The following is an 18,929-nucleotide window of genomic DNA, read 5'->3' on the forward strand; positions in this document are numbered from 1 at the left end:
GCTCTCATGTTACTTTAAATGAGATCAAATGCCTATTCGACAAAGATAATTGTTTTCGACAATTTTTTATTGTTGACATTGTCGATAACGCCAACTAATCATTTCAGCCCTACTCAAAAATCTGAGATGGCACATGCTGATCTTCTCAGCAGGGTAAACCTTGTATTGTCCCTAACAGGTTGATGGATCTGTTGGTTGGGGCTCCTCTGTTTATGGACCGTGGCTCAGATGGGAAACTGAGGGAGGTTGGCCAGGTGTATGTCTACCTCGGCAAAGGGGGCTTCTCCTTCAACAGTGTCATCAAACTCACTGGCTCTGAGATTTATGCTCGATATGGAAGCTCCATCAGCAGCGTGGGAGACCTCAACATGGATGGATATAATGGTGCTATTTTGTCTCGTCTCACTCTATGTACTGTATCTGTATGCTTTTCAAACAAACATAACAGGAAGTCTGTCTAGCCCTGATCTCTTATGTGCCCACGATGACTTGTACATATATGGTCAAATATGATCATGGTTTTGTGCTGTTTCCACTGTTGCAGACTTCCGTGCCCTATCATGTGGAACAGTAATCTTGACACTTGAGCTGTGACTGTACTATCACGGTGTACAGATATAACAACAACACTAGTCATTGTTGTTGCTTGATAACCATGACTCGACCAGTGCTATATTTAATCCCTCCATTCTTTCTCAGATGTGGCCATTGCTGCACCATATGGAGGGCAGTTCCATCGCGGCCTTGTGTATATACATAACGGGCGTCCCACAGGGCCAAATCCTATGGCCTCTCAAGTTCTGGAGGGGACGTGGGCATCTGCTTCAATGCCTTCCAGTTTTGGTTATGCCATGCACGGAGGCACTGATGTGGATCAGAATGGATACCCCGGTTAATTTACAACACTCACATCCTCTTTTACACACACATACACTTTGAATTTGCTGAAACTGATTAGATCCTGTCTTTCTCTTGCTTTGCTTCTCTAGACCTGATTGTAGGGGTGTTTGGAGCTGACAAAGCTGTTCTGTACAGGTACAGTACACTCATGCTTCTTTCACTTTGAAGTCACACATGCATTTGATAGATTTTATGATCATGGCCGGATAAGCTATTAAAAGTGCTCTCATTTCAGCAGTATTTAATTTGCTTTATGTGCAAGTAGTGAAGGCAATTACAGCCTGTATTAAAGGGGAAAAAACATTGAGGAACATTCCCATGTACACTTGGAAGACCACCAGACACTGATAGACATTCGTACTACACATATGTGTAAGGGAAAATGTACATTCACTCAGTCAATAAAGCAAAATAAAGCAAGGTGCATCAGGATCTTATGTTCAACTTATTACACAGCTACTTAAAGGGATAGTTCACCCAAAAATGGAAATGATTTTCATCATTTACTCACACTTATGCGATCTCAGATCTGTATGCCTTTCTTTCATCTGCTGAAGACTTTTAGAAAAATGTCTCTGCTCTTTTGGTCCATATAATGCAAGTGAATGGGTGCCAAAATTTTGAAGCTCCAAAATCCACATTAAGGCAACATAAAAGTAACCCATAAGACTCCAGTGGTAAAATCAATGTCTTCAGAAGTGATATCGGTATTGATTTCATTGTCCTGTTTGTGAGGAAGTGTTCAATCTATACCTCATCACATCTAAAATGGCATAATGGTAATTCTTGCCCTTTTTGTGTGTCCCCAGGGCTCGTCCGGTCATCAGTGTGAACACCACACTAGATATAAGCCCACAGATCCTGAACCCTGAGGACAAGAACTGCACACTACCTGGAACAACCACTGCAGTGTCCTGGTGAGTTTGTGTTCTTTCATCACACTGCACTCCAAACATCATTAAAATTAAACTTTGTCAAACCTTGTTTGTCCATAGTCAAAATGTTTGCGGGGCATTCATTATGCTCCTGTCAAAACCAGACAGGTTGATTGTGACATAAGTAGAGGTAGACCGATATATTGGTTTTATCAGTTAATTGATGGCCATAGTTGCTTTTTGGAACTATCGGTTTTCTATCTATGCCGAAGTTACCAGTATTTTCCCTCCGTGTATCTCTGTGGCTGAGCCCACCCAAACATGAGTCTTGCCCACCCAATCAAACAATTGGAAACATGGTTTTAAATTAAAAAAAATAAATATTCTTCCAATTTGTACATTGTTTAAAAGCAATATGGGGGCAGTCTGTGTGTTACAAGCACTAATGGTGGGCTGGAGAATTCCCAACCAATCACAAATAGCACAGGAAATGCATAGTGTTTTTCTATTTTTGTCATTGGTCGATAGCAACGACATGCTCAAGAAGCGGCAGAGAGTCCGAGACATCACACGAGCGAGAATGGTAATAAGAGATATTTTTGTGCAATGCGTAGGTTTTTAATGCCCATAATGAAGCCTGGTGCTGTCTCAGTGTGGAGGGGAATGATTTTCAGACCCGCTCTCACGAGATTCTGTCCCACTCCTGCAAATAAATATGCCGCTCCCATCTGCAACTTTCATGTTTTGTCCCGCTCAGGCCCACAGGTAGTGGTCTGTACACATTTTTCAGTCCTGAAAAATTAGAGTCCCAGTCGCTCTAAGATTCTGTCCTGATCCGGTATCAGACTTTTTTTTTTCTTTTTTCTTCTTCTTTTTTTTACATTTTTTTTTACAATTCCCACCCATAAATATATAAATAAATGGAAATAGAGAGAGAAAAAAACCCCACAAGTTTTGTTATCACTCTAACATTGCCAAAAATCTGATTGACCTTTGGTTGATTTAAAAGTTTTGTTTGTACATTTCTTTAATAAAGTATTAACATCCATAGCACTTTCCACCACATGGAGCACAAAGAATAATTTTTATGAATTAGCCACCAACCCTGCACCTGTAAATATTTTTTTTTTGTTTGTTGGTCTTGCGCAATAGACGTATAACACAAATAATACTCTGTACCTTAAATACATTAAATACATTTGAGGAACATCTATTTTGTTATTTAGATATCTCGCGAGTCATTTCTTTTTCCTGCTCCCATGCACACATCATCCTGCGCAGCATCCCATTGATTCCGCGGCCAATATTAACTTATAGTACCATACGTGATCATGATTCATAGCTGGATACAGTGTTTTGTGGGACGTGCGCTTCTGTTTCCCCTGTTGTTATTTTCGTATCGATGAGAGATGCTGTCTGTCTCCTGTCTTACATCTCTTTTTTATACCAGTTTTTACAGTGCTGTGATAGTTTTTTGTTTATTGTTTGTCATTGCGCTTTAAACTAATCTGTTTGCCTTGAAAATAACCTTTGGTGCTTACATGGCATTTCTTTCCATACATCAAAATTCCTGTATTCCCAAATTACATTACACATATATTGTCACTGTTAAAATATTAATAACCTACTACCCTACAAAGGCCATCCTCATTAACTAACATTGAAACTGAGAAAAATGGCTTGAAATATTTTAATGTTGATTTTGTAGTTACTCCATTTTCACACAGTGGTTACTCTGAATTTCAGAAAATGAGACAAACGCATCTGTCACTAGACAGATCATAAGAGACTTGTTTCATTCATAACTCTATTTTGCGTTTTGCCTTTATGGGGCAGGATCATTGCTTATTACATTTCTGTCAATCAGAAAAGTCAAACAGAAAGAATCGTCATCATTTAATATTATATAATTACTTCACTTTGCATTCGTGGGGACTCTGATTTGTCTTTGTAATTTGCTTTAAGGCTGTAATTCTAATTACTCTGAAAGTGTAAAGTTGTCAGGGCCCCATTTCAATCTTATGATTATATACAATGATTATCAGTTTATTTATTTCAATTAATGTTTTAAAATGGGGAATAAGTGTAAAATATAGTTATATTGGGCCTTATGGTCTTGACAATTACACCATGTCATGCTCATTAAAGACATTCAATTAGAAGTCTTAGAAAATCTGCTGCTGCGCTGGGGGATTCTACCGTGACTACAAGGAAACGTGAAGTTGGTTGTTTCGTTTTTTTAAATGACACTTTTCAAGGGAAATCAACCAAATGGTTGACTTATGGTTTTCTCTGCACATTAACCTGTTGATACGCAATTCACCCGCATGCGATAGTGACGTCACTCTGCTTACAATTTAATATACAAGTTACAGTCTATAAATGTAATTAATGTTAAAAAAGTATGCATCTTTTCAAAGGTCTAAGGGTTCAACATTGATATCTGATCTCTGTTTCACGATAGCAATGCTCCAAAAACAGCAATTTAGTTATTTGTGCCAGGAGTACAAATTGAACACATGCAATATCAAAATGGGACGTCGATACCCTTGTTATGAAATCGCGATCGCCAGATGAATCCAGTTCGCCACACTTGGGTCAATTGTCAATGACAAGCTTTAATTGAAAAACATCCAATAGCACTTTTTGTCCATAAAAGTGATAAATCTGAGAAATGTCGAGATATTCTCCATTGTTTACATGAGATCTCGCCTGAAAGAATTACCCTTCGTCATCGTTCTTCAACAAACTATGCGATCTGAGCAGCATTCATATTGTAAAACTGTATATTATCTTATATATTAGAGCCTCATTAACAAAATGAGCCTGTCTCCAAAGTCTATTTTTTAAAATGTGGCATTGTTTATTTATAATAGCCAGCAGTGCAGTCAGATTTTGTGTCGTCTTGAAAGGCGGAGCCTTAATTTTACTCTGTATGCTTCCAGCGATTTTACAGAGAACAAAAGCTTGCAGGAACCTCATTTTTTGTTAGATCATCTTCAAATTTGAAACGTGACTTGTAGCTTTGAGAACATTGTATTTCAGGGTTGTCTTGGTACTTTTATTATTGTTTTTGTTTTAGATTATAAAAACATGTTCAGCACAAAATATTTCCATTACTATAAACTTCAGCTTCTCTAACTTTAAAAAATAACACCATATATTAATTCTGAGAAATAAGAATGGGAAATAAAGCCCAAAGTGTCTTCTTTCAAAAGATACTACAACCTCCAAAGGGTCCAGTAAATACAACCATATAAGTTCAGGTATGTCATTTTCATGGTTTGTGCTCAAAAAGGGGGTGCGTATCAACAGGTTAAACTGAGATAGGAGAAGTCTTTTAACATTGAACAAAATTATACAATTCACCTTTTAAATTGAAAATAAAATTAATGTGGTTGTTATCATCAGTTACATCTTTTTGATACCTTTTTTGACTTCATGCATTGAGAATATTATGGAAATTACTATGCATTAAACAATTCTCCCTAATGTATTCTCTTAGCTTCATTGTGAAATACTGTCTGAAGGCAAGTGGCAAGGGAGCCCCATCCTCTCTTCGTAAGTACTTAGACTTTCTATATGCAAATTATTAAAATGTTTGAAATTTGGGTCAGTCGATCCTTTTATTGAAAGTAGCAGTAGCACATGGCAGTTGTAAATGGAGCCCTACTGTTGCGGTGAATGTTATGAGCACTGCTGTAGGGGGAAAGCAGAGCTCAATGTGTCAGCCCTCAGTGTGTTTTGAGCCTGACATAGAGCACAGAGCCGTTAAAAGACCAGCGTCCGGCGCTCTCAAAGTATTCACAGGGATCTCACTGTCTGGGGTGTAATGGCTACCAGACCCATAGCCTATTTTTCACAGACTGTGATGCGAATTCATTATTTCCTTTCATCCTTTGAAGTTCCTCTATGCTCTGCTTGGGCTAATAGCTACTGTTTCGCAAAGATCAGTGTGCAGATGTGTGCATGGTGCTTGTCTTAACAGATCTGTGCACATATTCACAAAAAATCTTAAGGCTTAAAATAGCTCCTAATGCAGAAATTTAGGAGCAACTATTAAAAATTAGGGGTGTGTCACTCAATGTATTAGAATAGTATTATGACATCAACCTTTTAAAAAGCTGTCGCTTGGTTTGATGTATTTTAATAATATACTATTATAAACATTGTAATATTGAAATTTAAAAAGGGTATAGTCTAAATCACTGTGCTTTTATTATTGCAAGTTAGTTAGAAATGCAGTTAACTCTCATCCAAAACAACCCAATTACACAGGAGATACAATTTGACAACTTCGCGTTCTCTCACCACAGGCAAAGCAAAAATTTGTAGTATGGATGAATTTCTGTCATCCATGTGTAAAATCATCCATCAAACTATATATGCCCTTTCCTGATCGCACATCGTCTGACAATTTATAGTGTAGCCTATGTTTTTTTTTTTATTATTATTTTTTTTTTATTAAAATAGTTTTTTTATTTATTCAAAGAAAATAACACCACAGAGAAAAACACAACACATACACACCAAATCAAAAAAACATTTTTTTTAATCCTCACTAATATCCCTCCCGAACACCCCTGTGGTCACATAAAATAATACAGACACACACACACAAAAAGTTAATTATATATATATATAAGTATATAATAAACATGCATAATTAATCTAAACTTCAGCACAGAGCTGGAAAACTGCCAAAAACCTTCCCCACTGTCTGAAAAACAAATTAAAATTTGAGTGCCTAAAACATCACACAAATAATTCTGAACCTTTAACCAAAAATCTTGGATCTTAACACACCCACAAAAGACATGGGTTGTGTCTCCAACTTCTGATTGCATTGCCAGCAGGTGGGTGGGCCTAGCCTATATAATCTAGAGGGGGTCCTATAAACTCTATGTAAAGTCTTAAATTGCATAAGGTGAACCCTTGCATCTCTAGGTGCAGACTTGACATTGTTTAGAATCCTAGCCCACACTCCTTCCTCCAATACCAAGTTCAAATCTTTCTCCCATAATCTTGATAGAAGTTAAAGCTCCGTGCCCCAGAATCTGAATTAGCAGGGAGTAATACACTGTTGATATATATATGTACATATGTAGTTTTCATTTATCACTTAATGTCATACAAAGTCCAGTAAACATAAAAAAGCTAAATCAATATTCGGTGTGACCCCTTTGCCTTTCAGTCAAAGGTTTTGAAACGCTTGACTGAAATGTTCCTCATGATCTTAAAAATCTTTTGATCTGAAGGCATATGCTTAAATGTTTGAAATTAGTTTTGTAGACAAAAATATAATTGGGCCACCATATCAATTAATTTCATTATAAAACTTTAATAAAAAAATAAAAATAAAAAAAATAATATAGATGGGAACGCCTTCAATACTGTTTAAAAAGCATCCCAGGGTGATACCTCAAGAAGTTGGTCGAGAAAATGTCAAGAATACATGTCTGCAAATTCTAGGCAAAGGGTGACTACTTTGAAGATGCTAAAATATAACAGTTTAATTTTGAATAAATAGGAATAGTTTTGATTTATTTTGGATTTTGTTTAGTCACAACATAATTGCCATAGTTCCATTTATGTTATTCCATAGTTTTGATGACTTAACCATTATTCTAAAATGTAAAAAGAAAAAATGCATTTAACAATGGTGGCTGGAGTCTCTATTTCCAAGTTCCTTACAATAGAATCACCCATGACCAAGGCTCTTTCAAAATGATTCTCAGTTGTACATCACTGAGTGGGGAGAATCGATTGGAAACCGTAACAGGAGTGGGAGAGTGGTGTCGCTTTGCTGTGCAAGTATGCCGCTGAGACGTCACCCAAATGCCCTGCTGTGGGGGCTCTACAGTCGGAACCAAAGTGTGTGTGTTGCTCGCTTTTCTACCCGCATCCAAAACAGTATCTACCGGCTTCACTTTCTCACTAATCTCTGCTAGTGTTCAGATGCGTGTCTCTAACTCATTAAGCTTCTCCGTCAGCCTGACTAATTCCTTAAGTTTATCACATATAAATCCCTCACTGTTGACGGAAGAAGCTATAGTAAACATGTGGCATGCAATGCAGGAAGAAATAACATGAGCGAATGCCATGACTTACCATGTTTGTTGTTGTTGCTGTTATGGTTGTTCTTGAGCGGCGGCATAAGTTTGAGATTGATCGGGTTCCCGATCAGCAGAGGTTTGCAACTGATGCAGTAATCCATGTAAAACACAGTGGAGAAAACTAATCCACGCAGGCGAGATGCAAAATTTAGACAAGTGGAGAAAAAAAGAAAGAAAAAAAAAAGATAAATCGGGTGAGTGCTGTAAAATACACGCAGTTGAAACAGTATAAAAGCCGAAGCACGTGGTTCGAGCTGAAAGAAAGGCTACAGTAACTCAAATTACCCCTCAGTACAATTGTAGTGAGCAGAATAGAGACCACGTCGGGTCCCACTTCTGTCAGCCAAGAACAGAAAGCTGAGGCTGCTGTTGGCACAGGCTCACCAAAACTGGACAGTTAAAGAATGAAAAAACATAGCATGGTCTGATGAATCTCGATTTCTGCTGAGGTGCACAAGATGATAGGCCCAGAAGTGGAACCCAACATGGTCTTCTGCTGTTGTAGCAGCAAAACTACCAATTTTTATAACAGATTAGTCAGTCGGTTGTTTGAAAGACTAGGCAGTGTTGAGGATAATAATGTATAATTATGCTCTGTTGTGGTCACGTGACCCTGATCAGACACGTTTCAGAGGGATATACGGATGCTAAGTGTAACACTTCAACATTGTAACTTCAAAGTAATAGAAGAAAGAAAAAAGAAAGGTTTAACATCCAACAGTGATTGTCTTGTAATGTATTGTTGATGCGGTGCATAAATTGACTACATTTTAAGCATTAAAGTGATGAGACTTCTTCCAGAATATTTTACTCTTCTGACTATTATTCACTTTTAAGCACAGCAAGCTATAATCACGCAAAAGAAGATTGGTCCCTCAATTAATTTGAGAAATTAATTTGAGAATTGCATCTCCCGTTAAAACCACCACTACTCAATTAGTTGAAACATAAATGTGCAGTAAGACACGTCATATTAAAGAAGGCACCCTGGAAAACTTGTAGCTAAAGATGGCTGATTTTTTTCTTTTCTCCTGAGATTCAGAGCATAACAGCTCTTAAAGGTGTCAGGGTGAACTGCTTGTGTTTTAAACTATTTCATTGGCATGTTTCCTGGTTCTCAATTTTAAAGGAGCTATTTTTATTGTAAAAAAATTTATTTAACGCTCTGCTTTGGTGTGACACTTGTTGTACTTTTCTGATTATTTGTGCTGCCTCTAATTCGATTACAATTTGCATGGAAAACTGACCTGGAAAACCCTATCCTAGATTTTCAGGTGGATCTGACTCTGGACCGCCTCAAACACAAGGGAGCCATCAAGCGAGTGTTGTTCCTCCACAATAAGATGTCTCATTATCCAAAGAACATGACTGTCTCCAACAGCCAGGGACCAGCCTGCGAGGAGCTTAAGGCCTATTTAATAGTGAGTGAATCCATTGATATGTATGCATTTGGCAGATGCTTTGATTCTGAGCTGCTTTAAAGGTATACATGTTATCGGTACTTGTTTTTTCATCCACTAGTTGAGCTGCAGGAACACAATTTATTTTTGCTGGTCACTAAGCTTGTTCGTGACAGTGTTGCTCTTTAAAATGATGTAGCTGTATTAAGGTTTAGTGTAGTTCTGCTGTATTTGGCAAGCTAAAAGAGTGCTGATGCTTTTACGTAATAAAATATGTGTTTGGGCAGATAGCCCAGATGTTTGGAACTGGAAAATACTGTTATTTTGTTTTTAAATAAGAACAATGTGTTACAGAGCTCAAGAAGGGATGACCTGTAAAGTCAAAGCTTTATTTCCTGGACATAAATGAGCATGTTGTATAGAATGTAAGCTGCTCTGAAATTCCCCAGCCTTGAGCTCACTGACACAGAGGCCTTGTTTCTATGTTGTGTGCTCTCTCACTCTCTCACTCTCTCTTTACAGGATGACTCAGAATTCAGGGATAAGATCACACCCATTGCAGTCTTTATGGAGTACAGCTTGGATTTCAAAACAGCTGCAGATAAAACCGGCCTGTTGCCCATCCTTGACCAGTCCACCCCTACAAATATGACTAAGCAGGTATGAACATCTGTATCATACAGTGTGTATCTGAATATACTCATGGGAGGGGAAATTATGTGGTGAGGTTATAAACTCCAGAAAGTCTCCAGGACTGGGTGAAATGGATGACCATGGAATGGATTAACTGGTTTTAAACATTGTATACATTTGCGGTGATAGATTTAATTTCTACCTATTTATAGATTTCATGAGATATGGCTTTTACCAACATTTAATATTTTTTTTTCCATGTTTTAGTATTTTATTTAAAAAAAAATGAAATCAGGGTTCCCACAGTCATGGAAAAATATCAGGGAATTTTATATTGTTTCCCCAAATGTATGCTTTGCTCTTAGATATTCTGTTGGCCAGATGTTGCTCTTTTGTCAAGAACCAATGAGATTGGTTCTTGAACCATTTCACAAATTTCTCTGATTTAATTAGCAAATTGTTCCAGATTGACCCTTCACTAAGCTCCACCCCCCTTGGTTATGGTCACTCGCTCTGACAATCCTGCAGAATTCCCCATAGGAATGAATAATAGATTGTCGTGAATGGCTTGTTTTTTTTTTTTTATTTGTTTTTTTTAATAAATATTCTCATAAACGAAATGGGTACTATTCTTAAATGGCTGGTATGAAGAGACATTGTGAGGCATATTTTTCTGATGTTTTACACAGTAATTTGATTGAAAACTGCATAGACTGTGAATCAGAATATAGCAGGGTTCAATGGAAAGAAGTAGGCGGGAACCGGATGAAGCATCAAAGTAATAATTTTAGTGAGACATTAAAACTAATTAAATTAAAACGTAATGTCAAAACATAAACACATACAGGGCAGCTGCCTGTAGCTCTCTATCTCTCCCAAACTGCCGCATCTTGCATTTATCCCTCAGCTGATTAGCCCGATTGGGGGCCGGGGGTGCGTAGTCACGGCCCGGCTCTGCCCTCCTCCTTGTCACACTCCTCCCTCCTTTGCCTCAGGACGTACAAAATACAAAAATACAAAAAGAGGAGAGGGAAAAGTCAACGCAGAGCAACAGTGCGAGAGAGAGAGAGTAAAAACGTACTCGCCGGTTCCCAGACACGCTTGGTCCTTGATCGCTCCTCCCCGGGTGAACCGGAGCCGGTCCTCCAACCCCTGGCGGACGGAACACCCCACCCCGCTCCAGGCAGTCGGCAGCGAGCTCTTCCTCCCCTCGCGGACGGCGGGCGTTCTTTTGACCCCGCTGTGTTTTGGCAGCCAGTAGGGAACTCCTCTGCTCCTGGCAGCGGGGCTTAGTGAAGGGTCAATTTGAATGCTTTTCAATATTCTTATTCACTTCTTAAAAACGACTGGAAAAGTAATGCAAATGTATTGGTAAAAAACTGTGATAACCCTGAACTAGTCATTATATAATAATTCGGACACTCAAAAGCTAAAATGTGCCTCTAATAAAGGATGAGATAGAAATAGAAGCTGACTTCAGATTCCCATTCCTATTCCTTGTGATTTTCCAGGCCCACATATTACTGGATTGTGGTGATGACAATATTTGCAAGCCAGACTTAAAACTGTCTGTTGTGAGGTGAGTCATTTGTTCATCAGAGCCCTATTTTCCATTTCCACTGTATTGTCTGGTTTGTGGAGGAGTTTAACTTTGTGTGTCTACGCACATGATTCCGTTTTGTGCTCCAGTGATCAGAAACAGATCTACATAGGTGATGATAACCCCCTGACCCTAGAGGTCACAGCAGAGAACGGAGGAGAGGGTGCATATGAGGCTGACCTAACCGTCACCTTACCATCTCAGGCAGATTTCATTGGGGTGGTGCGGAACAGTGAGGTGAGCAGCTCCACAAGATCTAGTCAATAGATGTATTAACATGAGACCGGTGTGATAAAATTGTTTACCAACATTGTCTGTGCTTTTCCCAATCTTTCAACTGGTACATCCTGTAACTTTCATGGTATACCAGAAAGAGACTATCAGTACAATACTGTTTGTGTTGTTTTGTTGATAATGCATAACTAAAAATGTTCATCTGCCTAGAGAAGTAGTCCCAACGCTAAAAGGATTAAATCACTTTACTTCTTAAATAGCAAATATTTGTATGAACGTATTTGTTGAATTGCTTTAAATAAAAGCTTTATATTTTTGCTTTTAAACTCTTTGAAATTCCTTGCCTTATAGACCTCCATTGTAAGCGCAATACTGTACACACAGTTTTGTCTTGTTTTTACAAACTGAAGGACGAGTCAAAATTATTTTAAGTGGTAATCAACAGCATGCCACCTATGCTAGTAATAGAGCTTAACTTTCACTGCTTTTTTTTCTCAGTGTTTTTTTAATTTTTGTATATGTAGTAAAGTCATTTAAGATTGTTTGCAGTTTAATTTGTTATTTATGGATCTCAGACATTGTCTAGACTGTCCTGTGCATTCAAGAAAGAAAATCAGACCAGACTGGTGGTGTGTGATCTAGGGAACCCAATGAAAGGAGGCACTAAGGTGACAAACAGCTTTTCCAAATGAAATATCTGCACATTTGCTTCAATATATCGTTTTGTTTTGGTCCATTTCTGTAACACATAAATTCTGCTAATTTTTTTGTTAATATGGCATGTTAAAATATATTTCTGCAAAATTCTCTTATTTCATAGATAATTGCTGGATTGCGCTTCAGCGTGCATCAACTCTCTGAACAGGACACAGAAGTCAAGTTTGACTTGCAGATACAAAGGTAAACCCTATTTGCTATTATCACAAAAATCTGGTTTATAAGAGATGGCTTTAGACCCCAGATTTGCTTTAGAATGCTAATTACAAAAGATTTTGCTCAATGGGTCCATTCTCTCTCAAAATTTAGGAAATGTCTACCTGTTTCTGAAGCAACAGTGCCACCCTCTGCTTGATTGTGCAAGTTAATGAGTGTTGTCCTTTTGTTTTCAGCTCTAATCAGTTCAATAACACCAGTAATTTGGTCTCCATCGTCACAAAGCTTGCTGTGCTGGCCAATGTGGAACTACGAGGGTAGGGTTCATAATGTCTCCGTTTCTTAATATCCTGATACCACTCTGTTTAAAAAATAAAATACAAAAAATAGCATGTTGCTAACAAATTGCTTAAGGACTACAGCTACCAGGAGCATGTGAGTGTGCATACTTGATAGCAACTTGTTAGCAATTGTTTTTACTTAAAAAAAAAAAAAAAACGGCAGGTTCAAAATTCACATTTGTGGTAAGACTGGGCAGGTTCGTTAACCACATCGTTAAATGTTAACCATTTTTGAACCATTTTAAATTCTAAACTGCCACTAAAAACCCATTGGAAATTCCAGAGGGAATGTGTGGCGAATTAGCTGTCTGGGCTAGCATACAGATTGATGTCACGGCTGAAGAGCTCTATAGATTATGACCCCTTTAAAGGAATAGTTCACCCAAAAATGAAAATTCTCTAATCATTTACTTACCTTCATGCCATCCCAGATTACTTTTCTTTTCCTGCAGAACACAAATGAAGATTCTTAGGAAAGAAAAATTCAGCTGTGTTGCTCCTCACAATGCAAGTGAATGGTGGCCAAAACTCTGAAGGTCCAAGGCATCATAAAAGTAATCCGTACGACTCCAGTGGTTTAATCAATCTCATCTGAAGTGACCCAAACGGTTTTGTGCGAGAACAAACCAAAATATAAATAATTTTTCACTGTTCATCTTGCCATAGCAGTCTCTTGGCAATATCATGATTTCAAGCTTGATTACACTTCCTAGTGCTTTATGCAGATCACTAGATTGTGCTAAGAAGTGTAATTTAACTTGAAGTCATGATCACCAAGGAGACCGCTGGTGTCAAGATTTGTAGTGAAAAAGGAGTTACATTTTGGTCTGTTCTCACCCAAACCAACTTCAGAGGACATTGATTCAACCACTGGTGTTGCATGGATTACTTTTATGATGCCTTTATATGATATTTGGATCTTCAGAGTTCTGGCCACCATTCACTTGCATTGTGTGGACCTACAGAGCTGAAATATTCTTCTAATAATCTCCATTTGTGTTCTGCAGAAGAAAGACAGTCAAACACATCTGTGATGCATGAGGCTGAGTAAATGATGAGAGAATATTCATTTTTGGGAGAACTATCATTTTAAGTCTGAGTGCTCTGTCTTCAGTGTTATATTGTCTGTCCTACTATAGGGTGTCTGCTCCAGAGCAGGTGTTTTTACCCATCGCTAACTGGGAGCCAAAAGCGCATCCTGTTTTGGAGGATGACATTGGACCTCTTGTTCAGCACATCTATGAGGTTGAAAATGCACTTAAGATCATTAATTAAAATACATTATATTCAATATCAGACTTCTGCAGTGTGGAGTGTACAACTGAGCCCCTACTTATGGTTTTTACATTGAAATGTTCTTTATCCTAGCTACGGAATAAAGGACCCAGTACATTCAGTAAGGCCATTTTGGATGTGCAGTGGCCCTACAGATTCAACAACGGCTCTCTGCTCTACATCACCAAGTTTGAAGTGGATGGAAACATGAATTGCACCTCAAACAGGGAGATCAACCCTCTTAATGTCACTGTATGTATCCCACAATGTAAACAACAACAAAAGCATTACAGCATTGTTTGTATACCCACAGTGAAATCTCATTTGTCCTCAACCCCATTTACACGTGGTAATTTTGTCATGCTGTGCATCATTTTTGCTTTCAGTGGGAACGGTCGAATTAGTTGCCGCTGGAAACTTCTTTAGCACCTGGTTAGGGCACAGAGAAACATCCGTCTCGGGTGGTCAGATCACAATTTCACAGTGCTAAATACAGCTGTGAATGCTGTCCAAAACGTTTCATGATTGGCAAACCATATCTGGAGGTTGTTAGTAATATGGCCACATTCGAGTTCTATTGTGAACAACAAATGCGTCTTTTACATCACAAACAGAAATTACGTCATCTTTGGTGGACTTTAAGCAAAGGCCTGGTCAAGGAATGTCAGAAGGATTGTTGCTGGAGTGAAGGAAGCAGCCGCTTTTATATCCTTAGGATATGATTGGCTCTAAGATCCCCAAAAAATGAAGGGGCTTGAGCTCCCCCCAAAAAGGTGTAAAATAACTTATGGACAGCACTCCGTACACAGCTTTAATGAAAGGCTGTGATTGTGTATAACACTTGTAATTACATTTTACCATTAATTCCTTCCCCAAAGAGTGTATATAGGTTATTCGTGCCATGAAAACTCTGAGAAACTCTGGATAAAGGCCTGCTTTGGCAGCACCGACAACAGAAATTACGTCATCTTTGTTGAACTTCTAGCAAGTCTGTGAATAAGCAGGTGTTCTTCAACAATGAACATGGATGCTACTGAAAAAAAAAAATTCAGAGTCTGTCTCTTTGTTTGCTGAACAACAACAGTGACATAGTTTTTGTGTGTGGCATACAACAACATCGAGGGGGAAGGTCTCTGGATCCAGACACAAGTGATCACTGTAGATGCATCAGTGCAAATGGCAATGCATCACAGCTGTCCACGAATGGTGATACCACATCTGAACAGGGTCTTTGTGGTTTGTGTGAAACAGGCATAATATTCCAGAGATTAAATATGCTTTTTCATTTACCTAGCATCCCAGAATACTTGACAAAAATGAGACTTCCGCCAGTGGAGACAGGGCTGAGGATAGGAACCGACACAATATCCACCGCAGAGATTTGGAGGACAAACAAGGCGAGGAGAACTTTGAGAAACTGGTATAGTTGCACCTTTTAACAGTTGCCATCTTACAGTCACCACAGAATGGTTTTGTACTAAATTGTTGTTACAATTATTCATTTATTGAGTTTGTCATGGTTTTTACACCCTCAAAACAATCATGAGAACAATTGTTAGTGTAGGCTTAAATCAGAGCAGTAATATATGGCATTGAATTGCCCATTACACCAGTGTGCTTGAATATAATCCAATTGTTTGTGTGCATCTGCACAGGATTGCAGGACTGCAGAGTGTCAGGAGATAAAGTGTTGGGTTGGACGTCTGGAGAAAGGCCAGAGTGCCATTCTATTTATTTACTCCAGACTCACCGTGAGCACATTTCTCAAGGTGAAATCATTATTCTTTTGACTTTTAAAAATGTGTAATTCTTCCTTTTTAAAGACGTAAAGATCTTAAACATCCAATTTTCGCTCCTCAAATGCTATACACAGCAAACTCTTTCTTTCCCTTTCAGGCTGAGAGTCAAAACAAATCATACACTGTTCAATCCTCTGCCTCCTTCAGTGTCGTAGAGATGCCTTATAAAAATTTGAATTCTGAGTTCCCAACCAGCAAAACATTAGTAAGTATGCAATCTTCAAATAATCATGAATTTAAAGGGGACTTTCACCCCTTCAGCAGCTGTATTTGCAACCCTATTACAGCAGTGTTGATTAGTTCTTTTTCAAAATATTGTCAGGGTAATACAATAAAGAATAATGTTATAAATTTACACTAAATAATAAAATAATTATATATTTATGCTTCTAAATTAAGGCATAAATGTGTGAGGAAAAAAAGAGGTCATTTATATAGAAGTCTTAAAATACAGTAGCAAAAATAGTCTTTAATTTAAAACTTGTCATGAAAAACGAAATTACAAAACATTTCTGCACTGGACCTTTGCTTGTCATGACTATGTGAAACATGATGATGTTAGTTTTGTGTGGTAGTGTTTGACAGATGCTGTATTTACAGAGGGGATATCTGTGTCATGATCTCTCTTTTATCTGTCCTCCAGGCCTCTTTGAAGGTGATCTGGGTAAATTCAGAGCTCACTCAGCCTGTTCCTGGTTGGGTGGTGGCTTTGGCAGTACTGGCTGGACTTCTGCTCCTGGCTCTGCTCATCTTCGTAATGTACAAGGTAAACTACTATACGTGTAGTGGTCTAAAGCACATAACTGGTAATCAGAAGATCCCCACAGTCACCACCATTGTGTCCTTGAGCAAGGCACTTAACTCCAGGTTGCTCTGGGGGATTGTCCCTGTAATAAGGGCTCTGTAAGTCGCTTTGGATAAAAGCGTTGGCCAAATGCGGAAATGTACTATACACATTTGTTATGCTAATTGATTGATAGCCGCTTTTTCAGCACAATAGGGGTATAACCCACAAATAGGGAAGTCTTGGGTACTATGTCTATACCATAATCGATAAAATGTAACAATATCTGTTTTTCCTACAGAATCAGTACTACTAATACACAGTACACAGATGGTGAAATAAGTTCTACTCTTAAAAAAAGCTAGTCAAGCAATTAGAGTAGAAGCGCTGCTGCTTGTCAAAAATGCATATTTCATCTTCCTATCTCTCCTCCACAGCTGGGCTTCTTTAAACGTGTGCGGCCGCCCCAGGACGATAGCACAGAAAAAGAGCAGCTACAGCCTCAGGAGAACGGAGACAGAAACACTGAAGCCTAAGATCTTAATTTTACCAGTATATCACAGTGCCAGCACAATAATGCACATCTGCAGGAGTATGCCAGACTCACAGGCTAAGAGCACTAATGCACTGATGCTGATGAGAATGCAGTACATCCATTAGAACACTTTGACCTTTGCCACTCACTTCCTTAAAACTTTGACATCCTGACAGCCCTGATGGGTGAGGTGGCTGTTGTCACTGGAATGGTACACACAGCTGTGGTGGTTTTGAATAATGTGATGTTGTGTTAATAAGACTAAAGCCCTGTGCCAACCCCTTTTCCTCTGTAGCTTTTCTTTCACTGCACTGAGACAAGATTTGCTTTTAACAGTGGGGCTTAGAGATTAATACATTTAAATCTTTGTTTACAAATAATAATATAATACTAATGGTAATGAAATTGATATTTTTTAAATGTCTTAACTTCTCATGTGATTACATTTCATTTTGAGGTAAAGTATGTAACAATAATGGTACATTGTTAAATTGCTGGGTCTTGGTCTTCTGTGGAAGAATCTTTTATTTTGTATTAGTTAGGACTTTCAGTTCTCGTTTTCTTTGCAGTTGTTTCACTTTGTTTCTGCAGTTGGTGTAAGGACTCTGTTTGTCTACTGTAAACTTTGTTTCAAAGCAAAGGCTTTGATTAGTTAGATGTGTATCATGAAAAAGCAATCAACATCTTTGCACAATAGAGCAAAATACTGAAACCACATTTACAGTTTTTTTTGTTCACCTTTTATTTTTAAGATTCCCTTTGGTCACAATCCTAATCTAAGAGAAAGACATTTTTTCATAATTAAAACCTACCTTGTTCTGAAAGATCTATTTTACCCAAACACATGTCAGTTAGTAATAAAATGCTGATGTTCAGTTTGATTGTGGACTAAATGTGATTTTCCAGAATTTAATTCTGCAGTCATATTAATTGACCAAAAGTGAACAAAAGAGTTTGACAATGTAAAAAATATATTTTGTAATTTTACAAATCTGGAATGAGGTTGGAATCCTTGGGAACAATATTGGCACTATTGAACATTTTTCTTTTTTGCAGTTCTTAAAAATATATTTTTTGACTGATGTTTATTTGATTGTCTGGCTTAAAGGGTGCTGTTCATAATTAATGGTCTTCATTTTAACTGCAGATATACTACAATATACAACCCACATACTGAAAACATAACCTGGATTGATGTTGCTGTATTATAGTAATGCTGCTGCCCATATACATTTTCTCATATCGGGTTGCCACAATTATGTTGTCTAAATGAAAATTTGTATACATTTATAATTCAAAATCATTAATTTTGCACAAATAAATGACCCAGAATAGTGTTTTTTTTTTTTTTTCAAATAAACAATATTTTTGGTTAAAAAATTAATAAAAATATAACATATTCATTGTAACATAAACGTGTAAAAGAAATCCATCACTGCCTCTTTATTTTTGCCTAGTCCCATTTTCCTTAATTCAACCATAAGTTGTTAAAGCTTCCATAATTCAAATAAAGAAATATACGGAAGTAGTTTGGATTTTGTGTCTCATTCATCAACATGCTCGG

General features: G+C 37.8%; 1 protein-coding gene across 1 annotated transcript in view; it reads left to right on the forward strand.

Moving 5' to 3' along the window:
- Positions 1–18,893, forward strand: part of LOC127658756 (integrin alpha-V-like) — a 40,567-nt gene extending 21,674 nt beyond the window's left edge. The window contains exons 12-30 of the mRNA XM_052148242.1: positions 179–384; positions 700–891; positions 990–1,035; positions 1,710–1,817; positions 5,281–5,336; positions 9,158–9,312; positions 9,814–9,951; positions 11,436–11,503; positions 11,614–11,761; positions 12,334–12,426; positions 12,579–12,658; positions 12,868–12,948; positions 14,112–14,217; positions 14,341–14,499; positions 15,542–15,667; positions 15,903–16,016; positions 16,144–16,251; positions 16,690–16,812; positions 17,268–18,893. Of these exons, the coding sequence (XP_052004202.1) occupies positions 179–384; positions 700–891; positions 990–1,035; positions 1,710–1,817; positions 5,281–5,336; positions 9,158–9,312; positions 9,814–9,951; positions 11,436–11,503; positions 11,614–11,761; positions 12,334–12,426; positions 12,579–12,658; positions 12,868–12,948; positions 14,112–14,217; positions 14,341–14,499; positions 15,542–15,667; positions 15,903–16,016; positions 16,144–16,251; positions 16,690–16,812; positions 17,268–17,366 (2,206 nt within the window). The 3' untranslated portion in view covers positions 17,367–18,893. The remainder of the gene's footprint in view (positions 1–178; positions 385–699; positions 892–989; positions 1,036–1,709; positions 1,818–5,280; positions 5,337–9,157; positions 9,313–9,813; positions 9,952–11,435; positions 11,504–11,613; positions 11,762–12,333; positions 12,427–12,578; positions 12,659–12,867; positions 12,949–14,111; positions 14,218–14,340; positions 14,500–15,541; positions 15,668–15,902; positions 16,017–16,143; positions 16,252–16,689; positions 16,813–17,267) is intronic.
- The last annotated feature ends 36 nt before the right edge of the window (positions 18,894–18,929 follow it).

This window comes from Xyrauchen texanus, chromosome 18, assembly GCF_025860055.1.
Source record: "Xyrauchen texanus isolate HMW12.3.18 chromosome 18, RBS_HiC_50CHRs, whole genome shotgun sequence".
Taxonomy (NCBI): domain Eukaryota; kingdom Metazoa; phylum Chordata; class Actinopteri; order Cypriniformes; family Catostomidae; genus Xyrauchen; species Xyrauchen texanus.